At 38.3% G+C, this 20692-nt stretch overlaps 1 protein-coding gene and 1 long non-coding RNA gene across 4 annotated transcripts in view; one reads left to right on the plus strand and one right to left on the minus strand.

The window, feature by feature from the left end:
- The window catches only part of arnt2 (aryl-hydrocarbon receptor nuclear translocator 2), a 90391-nt gene that overhangs the window by 23077 nt on the left and 46622 nt on the right, over positions 1-20692 (minus strand). For 2 of the 3 annotated variants that reach the window (XR_004339066.1, XM_032561463.1), the window contains exons 12-13: positions 7184-7335; positions 6454-6526 (exon numbers count right to left, since the gene is read on the minus strand). The exons of the other annotated variant lie outside the window; for it this stretch is intronic. Coding sequence is in view for 1 of the 2 variants with exons in the window: in XM_032561463.1 (XP_032417354.1) it covers positions 6454-6526; positions 7184-7335 (225 nt within the window). In the remaining variant the exon portion in view is untranslated. The remainder of the gene's footprint in view (positions 1-6453; positions 6527-7183; positions 7336-20692) is intronic. 3 annotated transcript variants of the gene reach the window in all.
- Positions 1938-5162, plus strand: LOC116719105 (uncharacterized). Its single transcript, XR_004339072.1, has 2 exons — positions 1938-4234; positions 5063-5162. It is a non-coding gene; the product is annotated as an uncharacterized LOC116719105 (long non-coding RNA).

Raw genomic sequence — 20692 nt, forward strand, 5'->3', positions numbered from 1 at the left:
TCTCAGAGTAAGTTGTCTCAACGTAGACAACTGAGGGTAAAAATAAAGTTGCAACAAATACAGAATAGGAAATAAAATAAAAAGTAAATAAAAGTAAAAATAAATTAAAATAAAACAGAATGATAAAAAAATATTAATTATAATAATAATACTAAATAAAATAAAATAGAATAAAACTAAAAATAATTTACAATGAAATAGAAATGAGAATAACCTAAAATAGGAGGATTTTTCAATAGAGGTCAAAATACTGAGGATTATATACCGCGCGGCCCAGAAATAGATCACATGGCAGAGGTTGTTATCAACATGTCTCACAGTGATTTTGGTTTTCCTTGAAAAATGGCAGTTTAGAGGTAAACCACATTAGACAACTAGAACAAATGCTCCTAAATCAAAAGGCTAAGTTAATGCACACACTCCAACACACACCTACAGGCATTACAATCACACAAAGAAGCATTCCAACTCTGGAAGAGAGAGACTCTGCCCAGAGATCAGGAACACCTGAATGAGTTAATTTTCATTCAAAGAATAAAAAAGAAAAAACAACCAGAAAGAAAAACAACAGAAAAGGCTTAACCCTAAAAAATCTGTTTCTCTTCCTACATGCACAACACCGGCTGGATCTGGCTTGACTCTGGCGGCACCTGTCAACCTGACAAATCTGTTTGTGGCTCCGCTCTACCCTTCCCTGTTTGTCCCTGGAGTCCTCTGCCGCCATACAAGGCCCCCAAGAATAAGTCATAGACTATTATCAGCGCCTGCTAGAAATCTTCTCTAGCCATTCTGGACTGGAAGTTCCCAATTATGATTGGGTCAAGAAAAAGGAATACACAGCATTTGAAGTTGTTCTCAACGAAAAGTTCCTGGATGGCCTACGCCCTGACATCAAAGAGGGAGTGAAATTCTCCTACATCGGCTGGGACATTACTCCCCGCATCAAAGACTTCATCATCCATGGCCAGCACAATGAGACACTGTGTAATGAGCACAGCGCAACAAAAAGGCCAAGGATAAGAGAGAGAAAAAGAATGGAAAATGCTCAACTGACCCTCATCCAGCATGTCACTGACAGGGCTCAGCATCCACGGAACTGTCATCCTCCACCAGTTGACCAGTATGGTGGGTCACCCTTACCAGATCCCTGCTTCGTTTGTGGACAGATTGGACATTGGGCTTGAGACTGCCCACAAAGACCCCAGGGCAGAGACAGAGGACGTAGAAACTACAACCAATGTCGTCATGACCACAGTGGCCCCAGAGGGGGTGTTTTCAACAGCCCCTGACTCAGTCAGTCCTGACCCCGCCAGAGTCAGGACATTATTCAACCGGACTTAGAGCCAGCCACTAGCCGGGTGCCGATGGATCAACCCAGTCCAGTGAAAGCAAGTAGTCAACACACACACATATGCTGGATCCACACTATATGACTCCTCATTGTATGCATTTTTCTGAACAGCGAGGTTTTTTTTTTAATGATGATGAGTCATTTCCACATGTCTCCCTGGCTAAAGACCACCTGATAAGTGGAAATCACCCAGCCCCTTGGCTAAAGCACCTATTGCTTTAGCTAAATCCATACACCATTCTATCTTAGAATCCCACCAGAAAACACTTATTGTAGTGGATTTAGCTAATGCAATTTTTTGTTTGTTGTTGTTTTCTGTTCATCCAGATAATCAGTTCTAGTTTGCTTTTCAGTTTAATAGTTTAATGGCAGATCATATACTTTTACTAGGTTGTGTCAGGGCTATTGTGAATCACCTATCATTTCCATTTTCTTTTGAATGATAATTTATCAGCTTTGTCTCCACATTCCAGCTGTGCTCTGTTGCAATATGTTGATAACTTCAGCCCCTGAGGTAGAACTCTGCAAATCTTAAAGTTTGAAATTGCTCCATTTCCTTTTTGATAATGGACACAAAGTTAGTAAAACAAAATTGCAGTTTGTGCAAACCATGTGTGATTTTTCTGGGATCTCTAAACAAGGCAGAACTATTTCTGAAAAGCGTGTTTCAGCAATAAGTTCAGCTGTTCCTCCCATAAACACAAACCAAAAAGAGTTGATGTTTTTATTTAGGACTGTGTAGTTACTGTAGGCATTTTATTCAAAATTATGCTGTGTTTGAGAAACCTCTTAGAGATAAATGTCATAAAAAAGGGTTATTAATGAGCTCAAATGTTACATGGACTGCTGCAGCCTTAACATTATTTGAAGTGCTCTAAAACAATTGCAAACAGCACCCACTCTGGGAATTCCCAATCCAACTTGTCCGTGTACACAGACAGTGGATGAGTGAGGTGGCTGTATGACGTCAGTATTGCTCCAAAAACACGGTGACAGATTGAAACCAATCGCCTATATTTTCATCCAAATTGGATGCTGTAATAGCTGGTCGGTTTCCACTATTTGAGCGGAATGGTAACCACAGAAAAAGCTGTTTTAGCATCCCGAGACATTGTGGGTTATTCTGATCTGAATCTATTCATTCACGCACGCTCTCACTCTCATTCTAGATGAGCAGACTGCGCATCTGTCAACTGCCAGATAGCTGCGTTATTACTTTGCACTTTTAGACTTTTAGATAACAAACGCTGTACAGTTTTAATATCCAGCTACTCTTTTGCCAATGCCTGAGGAAAGCCAACCTCATAACTGCGTTGCTGAATTGGACGTCCTATGTTACCCCAGACCTGATCTGAAGCAGGAACCACTCTCAGATGCAGAATTGAGTGGTTACGCTGTTGTCACTCCTTCCGGTGTGCTTGAAGCTGCACCCTTACCACAGCTCTCAGCTCAAGCTTGTGAGTTGATTGCCTTAACACATGTATGTGTTTTATCTAAGGATCAAAAAGTGACCATTTTGCATCACAAATTCATTTTTGACATTTTGGATACTGTAATACTGCCATCATCTGTGGCCATTATTAAATGTGCCACTACCCCACTCGCTGCTAAAAGTTCCAACACCACCTGACCTACCTCATCTGTTAACTGATCTACCTCGTTTGTCATTATCCGATCTTCACGCATCTTCACAATCTATCTGTAAACAACATGGTGCCGTGCTAAAAGACTCTGTTTGAATTGGCCCTTATGACAATCCCTGCCTTCCTGAAACATTTTTCCGACCTTTCTGTGTTGTGACGCAGGGTGTTGATCCCCTTGCGTCACAAGGGGGGAAGAAATGAATAAATTATGGTACAGTAAAATTTTCTATGGTTTACAGTAAAACCATTTTTGTGAAAACTGTGATTTGTGCTCAAAATAACGTTTCAAAAGGTGCACACCAGCCAACCGCAGCACCATTTCAGCATGTTATGATAGTTTTATTGAACTAACCCCATGTGACAAGAAAAATATTGTTTGGTGATGGTTGACATGTTTTTTAAAAATGAGTTGAAACGTTCTCAGTTCAAACAGCAGACGCCTCCAAAGTAGCAAAGATTCTCTCTCCAGGTAATTTGCCGCTGGGGAGTGCCCATGGTAAACATTTTGCAAATCAAATTCTTACTGAACTGTCTAAAATGTTGAATCTGGATCTAATAAAACATTGTTTTAAGGAAGAAACAGGTCTGAACTGGGTACAGACCAATTGCAATGTATATGAGAATGAGACGTCGTCAGAGAAAAATAACCTCAATCCTTTTGAAATCCTTTTTGCAGGTTTTGTCCCAAATTTAGGCCTGGGACCTCCTTGCAGTTCTGGAAAAGATTTAACCACCTGTGATGACTAATTACTACATTTCTCTAACAGATCAACTAAAAACCACCAGACAGCAGGCACAAGGAGACCAGCCTGCCCCCAGCTATTAAACCACTGCATGAAATACAGCCAGGAGATTTTTTTGTTTTTTGTTTATTAAATTATATTTATTATAGGAGAAGGAACTGGCGATTCCACCGGTGGCTAGGACACTTCCAGACCGTTCCAGGTGTTGATGAGAGGCCTACCTAGGCCCACGCCAGCCACTGTAAGAAGTGCTCAGGAGACATCCCAGGGGCTTACAAAGAAGCTTCCAACTAAGCATCTCTGAAATAACAGAGTTGCCGACTTTCAGCACTCAGTGGCTTCTATCTGAGAAAGATGTCAGGACAAAGGAGGTCCCTGGAGCTGGAGCTGGAGGAGGAACCCAACCTTTTTCCTCGAAGTAGTCCCTGGCCATAGAGGACTGGGATGTATTAACAAAATACATCCTTCGATTTGCCATCACAATCTATGCCACCGCTGTCCTGATTCTATTGACTACTGTCATTGCGGTCGACCTCTGCGAAGCAGAATCCGTGGTTTTAGCAACACAACCCATTTTATGTCACACAACAACTTTTTGTCCGATTATTAGAAATTTATTCTATATAAAATCATAATTCTTAGTCGTGGGAATTCAGAATTAATTCAAAATGTTTAAAAATCAAATCTAGTTTGCTTAATTTTTGTAAAATTATATGCAGACTCAGTACCACATTGACCCATGATATGGTATTTCTATGTTCTTTGATAATCATCCGTTATATAAGGTGATATCATCAACTTCTGTCTGTAAAATATGTTTCTTCTGTCTGTAAAATATGTTTTGAATGTCTATTGTGTAACTAATCAATACAAGGTGATACCATCAACTACTGTTTAACATGTTTTGAATGTCTATTGTTTTGCTGATCATGTTCTGAAAATCCCGCTCTGACCGCATGGACAGCGAGCCTCGCGCTCTGATTGGATGACTCGCCTCGTGGGCAGCTGATCACGCTCTGACCGCATGGACAGGGAGCCTCGCGCTCTGATTGGATGACTCGCCTGAACTGGCCATTCCTCCTCTCACGCGATGCCGATTGTTAAAAAATATAAGGACGGGAAAGTGCCTAGTTCTGGCAGAGTCTGCTGTGGGTTACGTTCGAACGCCCAGCCGCGTGGATGCCGTTCTGCCCAGACTGACGGCTCTCCAGTCACGTGTCACGGTAGGAGCTTTGGGAACTTGAGCACCACGTATTTCAATTGAAGAGTTTGTATGTTGCTTTGCTGTATTTTGTGGCGGAATAAAGAGACACATTTTATTCTAGCAGAAACAGTGTTTGTATTGAGCACCACGGATTCAATTGAAGAGTGTATGTTGTTTTGCTGTATTCTGTGGCGGAATAAACGGACACATTTATTCTAGCAGTAACAGTGTTTAGTCTCATTATTTGCCGCCGATCACCTCCAATCCTGTTTAAAATTTCATAAAACAACCCACTACATTTTTCCCTGATTTGTGAACAAGACGTTAACATACTTAAACTCCACTTGGGGCAGGAGCTCTTTCTTGACCCTGACAATAATGAGTATATACAGAACGGTGTCAATAGGTAACCTTGACTGAGTCCACCTCTCACTGGATTGTGTCCAACTTACTGCTCTCAATGTAGGCCCGGCTCTGACACTGGTCCTACAGGGACTTACAGCCCATATCAGTACCCGACCCCTTGATATGGGTATAGTATCCCATATTCTCGAAGTACCCCCCACATCCTTCTGAATGTGTAGAGTAGGTCCAGTGTTCCATAGCCAGCACAACACACCGCTCCTTCGGAATCTAAGGCTTGACTTTCCAGAAGACCCTCTGTTAGAAAAATTATCTAAGTCCATTTACTTGTGAGTTTATTTGAAAGGTTATGTTTTCATATTATTATTCTGTTTGTTGTTTACTTGACTTCTTTCCTTCTGTGATACACTATTAACTATTTTTAGGATGTTTGCCTGGAGGCTAGAGATGTTTGCACATTCCTGTGTTGTCAGCTTTCTGTGGGGCTGGTTGGTTGCGGTCAGCCTCGTGCCGTAAGGGCATGTCCACAGAAGGTTCCAAAACATCCTGTAGTAAAGGTCATTGGTCAATTCTTTGTGTGACTATGTGAAAAAGCCCAACCTCCTTCCTTGTAAACATAATAAAGGCAGTGGGGACAAAAGAGCCGACGGAGTTGATCACAGACAGTGTTTGACGGCGGTTCTCCGCGTCTGATTCGGCTCCCCTCTTCTGCAGAAAAGTAATTTGTGTCTCTGGTTGATTCTTTGCAGGTTAGGACAAAAAATAAACCTATCACCCTCCTCTCCAGAACCCCTGACTAGACCCACAGGCCAAAAAGATCCGGTAGGACTCCTTCAGCTTGAAGGCAGGTGTCCATAAGCGGGTTTGAGAGTTGATGCTACAACAGTTACTAACCACCTCACAACTGAAATACAATGCTGGGAATTATCAACAATTTTGGACCTTCTCATTTAGAAACTTAAGCCTTAGTTCACGGTAAATCCTGAAGGTAATGTCCCCCTTTTTAGGGTCATTTTCTAGTACAAATTTATAACATTTACTGTGTCACTTCTGAATTAGTTTAAAGCACCTGTTCATGTAGACGTCCATGAAATCAGCAACACTGCATTTATACTCAAGTTATGGAACAGTTTTAAAAAAGGGGATTACCTGGGATAGATCATAAGCTGTGATTCCATCTCTCTGATGAACCTCTAACTCTGCCTGTTGCTGTTGCAGTTGCCTGAAAAAGCCAGGAGACACAATCAGTTTCTCATTCAACATCCCAAACATCTGCGAGAGTTCATACCTGAAACAATGCTTATAAACCATTGGTTTGATGTTGTATGTGTTGCTGTAATGCATTACAGGTCATACCTCAATAAACTAACATGTAACTTCTTCATGCATGATTCAGATGAATGACACCAAGACTGAATCTCTTCAGGAAATAAATTATTGCACATCCCAACTGCACGAGTAGAGAGCAGGTAGACAACCCTGGCTAACTTTCAAGGCACTTCATTTAACAGAAGACTTTGTTAAAACCAGTGAAACATCTTTAAGACCAGAGAGTGAACATTTTCACAGAATACACAAATACATATTATTGTATCTAAAAAAAACTTATGTCATAGTCCGACCTGGAGAAGGCCTTTTCTTTAGGTCACTACGTAGTAATCTAAAACAAACCTTATTTTAGTAGCAGCTTCACAAAATGAAATACAAGGCTCTGGAACAGAGGATTTGGAAAGAGGGGCTTGCCTAAGCTGCCACCGATCCTGATAAGAGATTTGATTTTTCTTCGATAAAGTTCTTGTTTAGTGATTTCAGAATTAAGAGATCCAGACTTTTAGCAGAGTTTAAATGAAAGTAATAAACAGAATGTAAAATAACTTACTTGACGTTGGTATTGGTGCAGATTATGTACTCTATCTCGTCAGAGTAGGGGTTCTGGAAGGTGAAACTACTGGTTCTGATCAGCATCCACTCTCTGTTTTTCAATCGGAAACGATACATGACAGACAGCACCTGTCCCTTCAGTTTCACTACCTGCAGAGGAGCAAACATACTTAAGTGCAGTATTGTTTAATTTACTGACTAAAGAAACATATCATTTGACACAGTCTTTGATCTCAGTCTTTTGATGACTGTTGTTATTAACTCACTGTTTTTGGCATCACAAACCAGGAATAAGAACATCTCATTATTATTTTTTTTAAATTTATTTTACTATTAATAAAATACACACTGATCTGACCATTATTTTTTCCTAACATATTAAGAATTAGATAGCAAAAGGTGCTTAATGTAAGTTTTCTTTGCATAATTTGAACCCAGTGAAGCTAAAACTGCCACTTGAGACGTTTTAGGTAGAACATATTTACAAAGAGGGTTTTTCACATTAAGTGCAAAATGTATATTTTTTTAAGTTTTGGCTTAATAACTGCTCTGAATATGTTCTTTCAGCAAAATGCCTTTTTTGAGTCCTTGTACTCCAGTTAATTATTTGATCACTAAATTAATGGACGATTACTTCAGTAATAAATTCCTTACCTTTAATCTCAATTGTTTCAGCCCTACTATCTTTGTACACATCCTTTACTATCCTCACATATTTTCCCGTCACCTCTGACTTCCTCATTCAGTTAACACACTTCCTCTGTAGGCTCACTATTATATGCTTTGTCAAGGTTCACAAAATGCAGCTCATTCGGACCTGTGTACATCTTTACATGAACTCTAAGAGCAAGAATTGAACCATTGGTGTGCTATCTACGTATGACTAGACTAGATTGGAAAAAATAGAAATATCCTTTCTTGTCACACAGTGGAAAAATTCAAAGAAAACTGCTGTTCATTAATTGGAACATCTCGTTTCACTTCAACCACACTTTCCCAAAATACAAACTCAATTCCAATGAAGTTGTGGCGTTGTGTAAAACGTACATAAAAACGTAATATGATGACTTGTCAATCCTTTTCAACCTTTTTTCAATTTAATACTACAAAGGATATTTAACATTCAAACAGATAAACTTTATCGTCTTTTTGGCAAATATTCACTTATTTGGGTTTTGATTACTAAAACACCTTCCAAAAAAGTTGAAACAGGAGCAACAAAAGACTGGGAAAGTTGTGGAATACAGTGAACCCTTGTTTTTCGCGGGGGTTAGGGTCCAAAAAGAACCCATGATAGGCGAAATCCATGAAGTAGTTACCTTTATTTTTTATAATTATTATACAGCATAATTAAATACTCTACATTGAAACCAAAGAACAAAAACTGTTTTCAGGCCTAAGCATTTTTTTTTAACAAATAGAACGCTTTCTTATAAATAACTACAGTAAAATAATCATTTTAATCATCAATACAAAGTACAGTAGGACAAATTGTGACTCGCGTATTTCACTGTTCCTCTGACTGTGACGCTGCGGCCTCACTCAGCTCTGTAGTGTCTTTTTCTTCTGAAGCCTGTGGTGCAGGTGTGTTTTTTCGAGAGAAGAACATAGTTATCGGTAGTTGTTGTCGCTCTTTTTTCTTCTGGGCAAAAATATTTGCCAAAATTTGCCAAGCTGTATTACGTATATTTAAATACTGTAACGTTATTGGCACACAGGTAGAGAAGAAGCGAGGAGGCTGTTTAGCTAATCAGGACGCAGAGCACAATGCACTGTGAAAAAAAAACGGCACAAAAATGTCCGCGAAGCAGCGAGGCCGTGAAAGGTGAACCGCGTTATAGCGAGGGTTCACTGTATTCAAAATTCACTTATTTGGAACATTCCACAGGTGCACAAGTTAACTGGAAAGAGTATGGGAGAATTTCACTGTCATAAGTCCAGAGCACATATTTTGGTTTCAAAGATATGAAATCAGGATTTCATCTTCTCAAAACTTGTAATGCTTGCACTGAAAACCTCTGCTCTCTTACAAATATTCCCTGTGCTTTCTCAAACCTTTCTACTCGCACTCAGATTTTTTCCTTGTGAGCAAAACTTCTCTCTGTACCGATTAACTCTACTAACTCTACTGCAGGTCAGTAGAGAGCGGCAAGACACTCTCTCGAAAGAAAAAAGTACTGTCACCTGGCAACTTTCCAGCCAATAGAATGAAAATGTTAATAACGGGATTCAGCCCCCGTTATGAAGCCTAACCAAGTTTTGTAAATATTAATCAATTTTAATTACTCCCTAATATTGATTTATATTACTGTATATGACACAAGAGAGCTGCCTTAGAAATAAAACAATATTATATATATTATTATAAAATTATATGTTATTACTTTCACAATTGGTGGCAAAGACAATTATTTATATGTAATTCTTTCATTTTATCAAAAGTAAGATACTTTTGAGAAATGTCAAAATAAACGAATTGCACAAACATGTCAAAAGTAACACAGAAACATACAGAGAGAATCCAAATCTCCCATTTTTGTTTTGAATGTAAAAAATCATGTTGTGTCACTTAAAGTGTAATATAGCAAAATGATTAGCATGGCGACAAGGCCCGTCCGAATTCAAAGGTTCCCCCAGTACTGGGAGAAAGGCTGCATTTGAGTCAGGATAGATCTACTAGCAATAGGGAATTTATAACATGACTTAATCAGTCTATATATAGCGTTTTTACAGTTCAGAAATGATTCATTCCGAATTTGCTGCTGGAGCTGATGTTTGTTTTCCAACTACAGTCATATTTAATCTATAGGGGTGCTCAATTACGATCGAGGAAAGGTTTTGAGTTGATCTCAGCAGTAGGTGACAAACTGAACGCCGCCAGGATGCTGAGACCAGTACGTCCTCTGATCACTAAGATCCAAAACACTTTATTAAGGAAAAAAAATCAACAAAAGTGTTCAAACCCAACAAAACCCAAAGAAATTAATAATCTCAGTAATTATTGTTTCAACTAGGTCTTGCGCCATTCTGTGCGTTTCGATTCCATTACCAAAATAAAAAAGGGACTCAAAGACCGACTGACCGAGTTTAAATCAGCTAATCAACCACCGCTGTGTTCAGGGGAGCGCTTCTTAACAACCGCAAAATAAATATCAAGCTTGAAGGCCTAATTTCGTAATGAACTGAATGTTATGTTTTTAACGTAATCTCTGCATCTTTTAAAAAAGTAGATCTTGGTCTCAAGAAGTTTTGGCACCTAAGTGTTAATGGAAAGTTAATATATTTCAGTAACTCGGCTCTCAGATAAACCCTATATAGAGTAATTATTACACAGACCATTCAAAGCTTTTATTTAAGTTAATGATGATTTCTTAGTAAGTTAATGCAAACATATCATTGAGGATTAGAATATTACATCAGCAGTGAAAAATATGTTTATTACCTGCTTTAATGTCATTTTCAAAACGTACTTTTAATCCAGTAAGCCTCTTTGAAACTCATTCTAATTTATTAAATATGACTATTATGAAACGTTTTGGTTTTTTTAAAAGTACAGCTTGCTGGCACCGCACATTAATTAAGGTTTCTGTCATGTATGTTTTCAGATGTTAAGCTGTCACAGCAGACCATCCTGCAGGCCTCTTGTCTTAGTGTTTTCCTTCAGACTCCCAGTGGACTCATGACTTCAGGATGTCCAGAGACCTTCACCTTTCTGGAGCAGGAACACCTGGCCAAATGCACTGGTGACACATTCATTTAACAAAATCTGGCTGTTATATTGCTGTTGTATATTACTGTTTTGAATAAACAAAATATGTTTGATTATTATGAAAGCTGTGTTCCTTCAACTCTGCGTAGTTCTAATTTAATCAAATCTCATGTTTTCACATCCCAGAGACACTAAAATGGATTGTTTGTTTGGGGCTTAAAATGAACTCAACATAATCTTCATAGAACAAAGCTACAAAAATAGAATACAATAATGACTTAAGGTTTTGGGCCCATTTTATTTTTTGGTTTCATATTACACTGAAGATTCTTCAACATGACAGCTAAACAGTGAGTGGAGTACCTTATATGTACTACAAGGTAGAAATGAACAAACATGACATATTAGGTTCTTCTTAATAGTAACCCTAACAGTTATTTGACACTGCTTGGTTTATTGAATAATGAATGTGTTCACTTATGGATGCCTTCATTTAGAAATCTACAATCTGAAAGTGTCAGTGAAAAACTTTAAACCACTCAGTCCTCAGGTCTGTCTGCCCTGCATGTCTCAAGTGCTTCCTTCTGTCACACACCCGGCCTCAATAAATGTCTGATTAGTGGATGAGCTAATGCTGTCGTTTGTATCAGGTGTTCTGGAACAGACACTTTAAAATGTACAGGGCAGTGTTAATGTCCTGTATAACAGTATAATATATAAACAAATGTTTTCATCTCATTGTGTTATTTTCACTCTGTGTCTGAAGTTCATCACATTTCTGGATGTTCTGTGTTTCAATTAAATTGAAGTTAGCACAGGTTTTTATCAGGGCCACAACACCATGTAAACTATGTGTTGGGTTTAAGAGGCTGCTCTGTTTGAGCACACCAGCATTTATTTTTCCTCTGATGTTTGGCTGAACTCTTCTCTGTGGAGGTCGGCCATCTCTCTGCTTCTTCCTGAAGGAGATCCATCAGGAGTTCTGATCCTGCTCACAATGCAGACGGTTCTGCTCACTGTTCACCATGTCAGCCATGGGCCCTCTCTCAGCAAGACTCTCAACAGTCATTCTTTGCCTTGACCCTTGAATAAACATAATAACAGAATGCATTCTGGATGTTATTTCTGATTTGTTTGTTAATTGAAACAGTGTCTCATATCAAAATAAGATTAATTTATTTCCTTAACAGTTCCTTCTCCTGTTCCCTGAGAAGAGCAGAGTTTAGGAGTGACTAATTACATTTACTCAAATATATTTGAGTAACTTTTTGAAACAAATGTACTTTTAAGAGTACTCTTACTGTGCTGAACCTTTTACTTTTACTCAAGTAATTTTATTTTGAAGCATCACTATTATTTGAACAAAATTGTCATTTTGTCTTTAAAATACCAAAATTTCCACTGAAATTTATATTTTGGGCCCTCTGTGTATTTTTTTAGATATTAAATAATTGAAAACTTGATCAGTTACTCAGTACTTGAGTAAACTTTTTACCAAATGCTTCTTTACTATTACTTGTGTAATTTCTTAGTCAGCTACTTTTTACTTTTACTTGAATAAAAACATGTTGAAGTGCTACTGTTCTTACTTGAGTACAATTTTTGGGTCCTCTGCCCACCTCTGGACAACAGTAACCAAATGTTGAGGCACATATGTAGACCAAAAACAGGCAAACTGTTGGGTAAATTGTATTACTAGTATTATCAAATATTCGTTGTATCATGTAGCCTTGTAGTTACATTTAGATAATGTGTACTTATATGCTTTTTCTCTTTTCTTCTTAGTATACGTAATGTTTCTGTGTGTTAAATAACTCTGATTCCTTCCTAAGGCCTCCTTGAGAGAGAGAGGTGACAGATAGGACTCCCTGGGAGATGGAGGTGTTAGTTGCTCCCAGCAGAGTTTTACAGTCCTGCAATAAACTCTGCTCTGTTCTTCTTTGTGCTACAAAGCTGTAGCTTTGAAGCTATACAACCTGTCCTATTCGACGCCGTGCCTGGAGCAAAAGGATCTAGAGTGTAGATAACATGTGTCTAGATAGTGAATGTTATTAGCGCTGCAACCATGTGATGAATTGTTGACCCCACCCCTTAGAGTTGCAGTGCTCTCTGTGATAGGGACTCTGAAAGTAATAAAAAGAGAGGAGCGGACAAATGTGTTTCAGAGCGGTTGGAGATTTGTAATTGTAAACACATCTCTGTCCGTTCTCCTCGCGAGTACAAAGAATCTAACTCTCTTGTCTTTCCTGTGTTTGTTTAATGTGTCCTTAATAGGTATTTAGACCTGACACAAACTAAGGTGGGCAAGTTATACATCCACAAAGAACAACTTAAATTAATACAGTCATATTTACTTTATATGCATATGTATGCATGTGGGCCACACTTAGCACACTTCAGGGATATAACCAAGAGAGGCAAAAATTGTAGCACGAGTTTAGCTTTTATCCATTCTGCATTCTGTACCCTCCCTACAGGTACTGTAATCGGTTTGTCTGTTTGTATGACTGGCGACAGTCACATAAAAACAGGATTATGTAAGCTGCATAACCCTGTGCGTGTAAGCAGATAAAAGAGAGAGGAAAACACAGAATACATGACAGCATAAACATAAACCTTGCTTTGTACTATAGATATGGACAGCCATTAAAAAAATATACCGTTATAGTTTTCTTCATTTTAATGTTCAGTACAACTATTTTCCATGTCTTCATGACTGTGTGGGCGACCATAAAATACAATATAAACCATACCTGCACACTGCTCACCTTAATGGCCTTCTCTGGACGGACAGCAGCGGTGGATGTCTAGTAATGGAAAGATGGCCTTCAAGGCTTGCCACTCTCTCACAAAAACAACTTTTGTGAGAGAGTTGTTTGGAGCTGATCAATGGAGCTCATTGATCAATCAGCTCCATAGGGCTGCCTCTGAATATTGCAGTTCCCTTATGATGTACAGAAAAGTCTGCACCTTATAGTTGGATCACAGCTGGTAGCTACGGAGGCATCCCGAAGCTTCAATCGTAAGCCAACTTCAGTGGCCGCTTTGTCCAAACTATGAAAACCCCGACAGTGAAGCTCTGAGTCCATGAGAGCCGTTAACTGAAACACGTTCTGTCTGAGCGTCCACACAAAAAATAAAGTCATGAGTCATAACACTACTTTCTAATGAAGTTGCTGAGCGATCAATCATTGTCATTTTTTCTAAATACAGAGTGACAGAAAAAGTAATACAGACGGCATGGAGTAGATATAATGTTACCCACCACGGCCGAAGGATGTACTTTGACCGAGATTATACCACAAACATACAGAAGAAACGCAAACAGGTACAAAAAGTTATCAAACAACTTAAGGACAAAAACATGACAGCAGTGTCACCTTTTCCTGCCCAGCTGAGAGTCTAACTGAACTGTGATGCGAAGATGTTCGCTGCACTTAAAAGAGCAGCCTGGAGAAGATGGGAAAACACAGTAGTATGCCGTGGGGTTTCAGTCAGGGCCTTCAATAGACGTCAACTAGACCTGAACAATACACACATTGTGCAGGACAATGCAATAACTTGTTAGGTAAATTGTATTTTTAGTAATTATCAAATATTTGTTGTATCATGTAGCCTTGTAGTTACATTTAGATAATGTTTCTGTGTGTTAAATAACTTTGATTCTATCCTGAGACTGCCCTGGGAAATAGGGGTGACAGCTACTCTCAGCAGCTGTTGCCCTGCAGGACTTCCTACAAGACAGAGGTGTTAATTGCTCTGTGCTGCTTTGTGATACAAAGCCGTTGCTTTGAAGCTATGCAATGTGTCTTGTTTCACACCGGGCCTGGAGCAAGAAAGATTTAGAGTATAGATAACATGTGTCTAGAAGTGAATGTTATTTAGCGCTGCAACCATGTGATGAATGCTTTGACCCCACCCCATAGGGTTGCAGCGCCCCTTGTGGCAGGGTTCCTAAAGATCAATAAAATAGAGGGAGCGGGAGATGTGTTTCCAGAGTAGGTGGAGATTTGTAACTGGAAACATCTCTCTGTCTGCTCTCCTCGCGAGTATAAAAGAATCTAACTCTCTTGTCTTTCCTGTATTTGTTTAAATTGTCTCTAATATGTATTTAGACCTGACATTATTTGGTCCTTCGCAGCCGGATGCCAAAATACCGGAAGGATTCCAGCGGGCATGGTGGACCCCAGTAAAGACCGTGCGCACGGCAAGTTTCCTAGTGGAAGCTTATCAAAACCTGTTCAAGGGCTGGCGCTCTGCCTGCCTGCTGGGATCTTACGGTTGACGGCTCTGACGGGAAGACAGGAGAGGGTGAGTAGATTCTTGTTTAAAAGTGTGGCGAATGACTGCGGGTCATTGCGCGAATAAGAAAACCCTGGACATTCTAGACTCTAACAGGTAAAAAAGAAAACTGAATCCGTGAAGGGCGTCCGAAGTCCTTACGTAAAAATTTCGTGGAAAAGGCGCACGGAGCCTAGTATTAACCTGCAGTAAAATTTAATAAATGGGAAAAAATACAAATAATAAAATTTAATCAATTAGCCGATAAAAAATTAAAATAATAAAATTTCGTCAATTCGCATTAAAATTGTAATTGGAACGGATGGCGGAGTCCGGCTGAGCAGGAGCTTAAATTCCGCAGCAACAAAACGTGTGATTGTGAGTGAGTGGAGATATAAATACCACTTGGTGTTTTATCTCATATAAAAACAGTAGGATTGTAACCAGCAAACCTCTTGAGGATGCAGAGGTAAGAACCCCCACTCGAAAGAGTTGAAGCGTGGGTTACCTCAACAGGTTGTTTCAATTGCTGGCCTACTGAACAGAACCCCAGTTTTTAGGACTCCCTAGGCGTCAACAAACTGGGCTAAATTTAAATATATAAAAAAAATGGGAAAAGTATAAGCAAGAATAAGCCAACACACAGTTTGAAATCAAATGGCTGGAAATATGTTGAAAATCAGGATCCGCATAAAATAAAATATTTAGATAAATGGATAACAAACTATATAACTTTGACGGCCGTCTAAACTCACAGAAACTAACAGTATTGCAGGATAAAATAAAATAAAAACAAAGTCAAACCCAAAGAAATCAAAGAATTTGATGTTTTATAGAAGGGAGGATGATGAGACAAGTTTCAGAAGTGTGAAAAGGCAGGCAGACGAGCAGGGAGCAGCAGGAGGGGGAGGGGAAGTAGCTGAAGTTAACAGATATCAGAATAACAAAACAGAAGGGGAGAAACAAATAGTACAAACTACAAAACTATACCCCGACTTACCCTCACCTCCACAATATGAAGAGAAAGGTAGTGAGGGGCCTATCACTAGATCACAAAAAGCAAATTTTAAGTGGTCTAAGAACTGGGGAGAAACTTTGGTGCAGGGAATTGCAGCTCCCACTGGGCTTTTCTCCCTCCCCCATGTTGCCCTTCAGAAGAGGCAAATAGTCAGCCACACACACACTGATCTTTATCCTATGATACAAGTAGCAAATCCTACTGTAAGGGACGATGGAGCAGCGCCCACGATTCTGGTATATAGAACGTGGACCCTGGAGGATATAAAGAGGGCGCCTTTGGAGACAGCTGATGCTTGGAAGCAAAAAACAGGACGGTTGTCTGCATTCTTATTATTGAGCATTCCCTTTTCTAGTGTAGGCGTTTCTCTTGATTCCGATATTGTTATGGTTAGTACATTTTCAAATACATTCCATGTACTAGATTGGTACTTGGAGCTTTGGTAATGTACTTTAATCTAGCACACTATTGCTATTAATATTAACAAAGTATATCAGAAATTAAACCTAAGTGTTTCCAAGATTCCTAAGTTTGTGAACAACTCCAGATGCAACTCTACGCTCCTGGGAAGCCCCCGGCCTCTGACCTGTGAGCCGGGGAAGATATTCTTTATGGCCTCCTAATTTGAAGCCTTTCAGGAGCATGTTTGTTTTATGGCAGCTTTAAGTTACAGCCTTGCCAGGCTCTGAAGTCCTACCATGCATCAGCTTGTCCAGATAGGAATGTTGATCTATTTAAACGCACATGGCATTAGCTTAACTATATTAAACCATCAAAAATAGCCATATTTCCTTAACAATACCCAAAACAGAGTTTAGACCAAAAGTTAAGCATTATCCTTTAAAAACAGATGCACAGGAGGGAGCCAAGTCTTGTTATATGTAGATGATGTTTTATTAGCATCTCCAAACATGAAAATCTGTAAACAAGACACTTTAGCGCTTCTAAAACATTTAGCTGAGGAAGGTCATAAGGTCAATAAGAATAAACTCCAACTGTGTAAAGAACGAGTAAAATATTTGGGTCATAATTTAAGTGCAGGAGGGCGGACCATAATGGAGGATAGAAAAATAACGATTCTCCAGGCACCAAAACCGCAAAAAAAAAAAAAAAAACAAAACAAAAAAACAGATGATGTCTTTTCTGGGGTTAACTAACTATTGTCGAAACTGGGTGCCTAACTATGCAGAAATTGTGGCCCCTTTAAGCAAATTAATGTATGAAAAAGATCTGAAAATGTCTTCCTCTTTGGAATGGACAGAGGCAGCAGAGACAGCACTAAGTGAAATAAAACAGGCCCTAGTGTCAAGTGCTGCGCTCGCCTTACCAGACTATAAAAAAACATTTTTTCCAGATGGTGGATTGCAAAGGTCAGTATATGACCTCGGTGCTAGTTCAGCAACATGGTGATAAAATGAGACCAATAGCATATTTTTCTTCCAAACTTGATAGTGTGGCGTGTACCCAGCCTCCCTGTGTGAGAGCAGTGATTGCTGCTTCAATGGCAGTAGAAGTTAGTGCTCCTATTGTACTGTTTCATCCATTAACATTAAAAGTACCACATGCAGTTTCAGCACTATTATTACAAACAAATATGACTTTCTTATCGCCTGCGAGGCATCTCTCCTGTATGAGTACATTATTATCACAACCTCATCTAACTATTGAAAGATGCACGATTTTAAGATCCTGCAACTTTGTTACCTCTTCCAGATGATGGTACAAAGCATGATTGTCAGGAAATGGCAGAACAAAATGCAAAGAGTAGAAATGATTTAAAAGATCTACCATTAGATCACGGTGAAATACTTTTTGTTGATGGTTCCTCAAAGAAAAATGTACAAGGGGAAACTCAAACCGGTTATACAGTAGTGACTGAAAAAAAAATAGTGTTAAAAGCTGAAAAACTTCCCTCACACTACTCGGCTCAGGCTGCAGCATTGATAGCGCTAACCACCGCTTGTAAACTAATGAAAGATAAAGCAGTGACGATTACACCGATAGTCAATATGCGTTTGCAACAGTACACACGTTTGCACAGTACTGGCAAAATAGGGGTATGATAACTTCTACAGGAAAACCAGTAACTCGTGCAGACCTATTAAAATATTCTATTTATGGATTTATTTCTTTTTTAAGAACTTTTAATGCATTACAAAAGGTCATTTCATTTCAAAAAATGCCTACAGAAAGAAGAGAGGGCTGCAAATGAAATAAGGAAATAAAGTTAATAAATAAATAGAAACAGGCTCTAACTGTAAGAGGCATTGCTCCGATAACAACAAACTGTAGTATGCAACCGATTCTAGATAGTTTCAAAATCAGTCTTTTTAAACTGATCAAAACTTTAGGATAGATAAAATATTATTAAATCTACAGGAATTATGGATGAAGAAGACAGAATAAAATAGAAGTAACTCACTTGTTGACTAGAAATTGATTGAATATAGAAAAAGTTTGCTACACTGTACAAATTTGTTGTTGAAGGATAATATTAAGTTAGAAATAACTTATGGGTTAATCAAAGTGGATCTGGTGGAACTTTTGTAGAGAATAATGTAGATCAGGAGACTTGCAGCCCCCCCCTTGTAGCAGCTCCGCAGGGGGGCCACAGAGTTGGGCTGTAACTGCTACCCCACTAGATTCAACTAATTAACATGTGAAGCTATTAGCATACCACTATTTTTAAGCGCGAAGCAACCCCCACTTGTAGTAACTCAGCAAGACAGAACGAGAAGGTGTGATGTAAATCACTTTCACTCCCAACATCTAAAAGTACCTCCTGACAAAATATCAGTAGAGGAACAACAAAAGGTTTTTAAGTCCAAATTTTAAAACTAGAAGAAACTAAAACATATCTGATGATTCGAGTGCCAAAAGCCTAATAAAGAATTAGGAGTTCCTCTTGAGATCCTTATCGGCTCTCTTTCCTGCCATAAAGTCGGCCCCTCCGAGAAGTGGGGGAGGGATTTTATGGTGGGGTTATAGATTTGCTTTGTGATCTTTTTATTTTTGAATTTGTTTTCGTTGGTCTGACTTTTTGGTTGGCTATTTGTTTGTGCACTCATTTAGTTAACTGTAAGTGTCCGTTCTTTATATTTGTTAAATATAACAAATTAATTTCTTTCTTTTGAGTTACCAGTTTCCTCTGGACCTGTTGCTCATCATACAGATGAGCTCCAGCTGATTGGTGTCCATATATGGGTGTCAAACTTCCTTAGCGGGCCATTCCATTTGTTCACCCAGGGAGGGGAAATTTGGTTTTTATTTTAATTTCTTTCATTTGTAGATTTAGTGATATTTTGACCAGTATTTTTTAGGTTTTTGGGTGTTAATTACCCCTATTATGTGTTAATGGTCTGATCAGCCACTATTTAAGTTCCCCTCATGTCTTGTTTGTTAAGTCAGTTTGTGCTTGAGTTTGTTCTGCTACCGACTGAATTGTACTTTGTTATGTTGATTTTAGTTTGGGCCCAATTTATCATTTTTGGATTTTCTTTGTAGACTATATTTTTTGAATTTTCTTCGACGTCTCTCTGGCTGGTTAATACAAAACCTTCACAGAGTTTTAATTGGTGAACACGCCTTGTCAAACACTAGTGAAAATTTTTGAGGAGTTTGTAAAATAAATTATCTGACAATCATAAGAGTTAAATGAGATAAGGAGTTTTAAAACTGTAACATGAAGTGTTTTGGGAAAATAGTAATCTTGAAGATTTAAAGCATGCTAAAATAAATTGTTTTGTTTGTTTTGACGAGTTTTACCTTTTGGGAAAAAGGCAGCATTGAATTTGGTAGAATTTCTCAGGGAACATCATAAACCTGTTTTATCAACATCGTTATTTAAAGTAGTAGAAGTATGATGCATTAGCGAGTAATGCATCATCTGGGGGGAGAATATTGTTATAGGTTTATCTTTTATATTACTTAAATAAGAATTTTTTTATTTTGAAGAACATGTTTGATCCGTGTTACACATAAAAAGTGAAAGGAAAGATATGGTCTGGTGAAATATATGTTTCTTTTGAATGGATTTGAGTCGTTCTCCATTGAAACATGTTCTGAAATGGGCTAAAGGATTTTGAAACAATAGATAACAAATTTATAGCGATTAATGAAGCATATTTTGATAAATTAACTTAGGAAAACAATTATAGAAATTAAAAATATTATTGTGTTAGCCATTTTCAGAGCATTAATTTAATGGAGCAAAAATGTTTAAAGAAATGTTTTGAAGAATCTGTTATTGATTAAAGTTATCACTAATCAGTAAAAGTACTCAGGTGGGATTATAATAATTTTTCTAAACTTGATTTTTGTTTTGATTTACATCCATTTAAAACGATTTTGAATGAAACGTTAAATTCAACGACAAGTAAAAGACCTAGGTAAAATTGATATATTCTGAAAATGTCTAGATTTGTTAAATTATACAATGACATTATAATTTCTCTAAGTTTAACTCTTTTGAATTTTTGTTTAAGGAATGCATGTTGAAT

The sequence above is a fragment of the Xiphophorus hellerii genome, chromosome 4, assembly GCF_003331165.1.
Source record: "Xiphophorus hellerii strain 12219 chromosome 4, Xiphophorus_hellerii-4.1, whole genome shotgun sequence".
In the NCBI taxonomy this organism is placed as follows: Eukaryota; Metazoa; Chordata; class Actinopteri; order Cyprinodontiformes; family Poeciliidae; genus Xiphophorus; species Xiphophorus hellerii.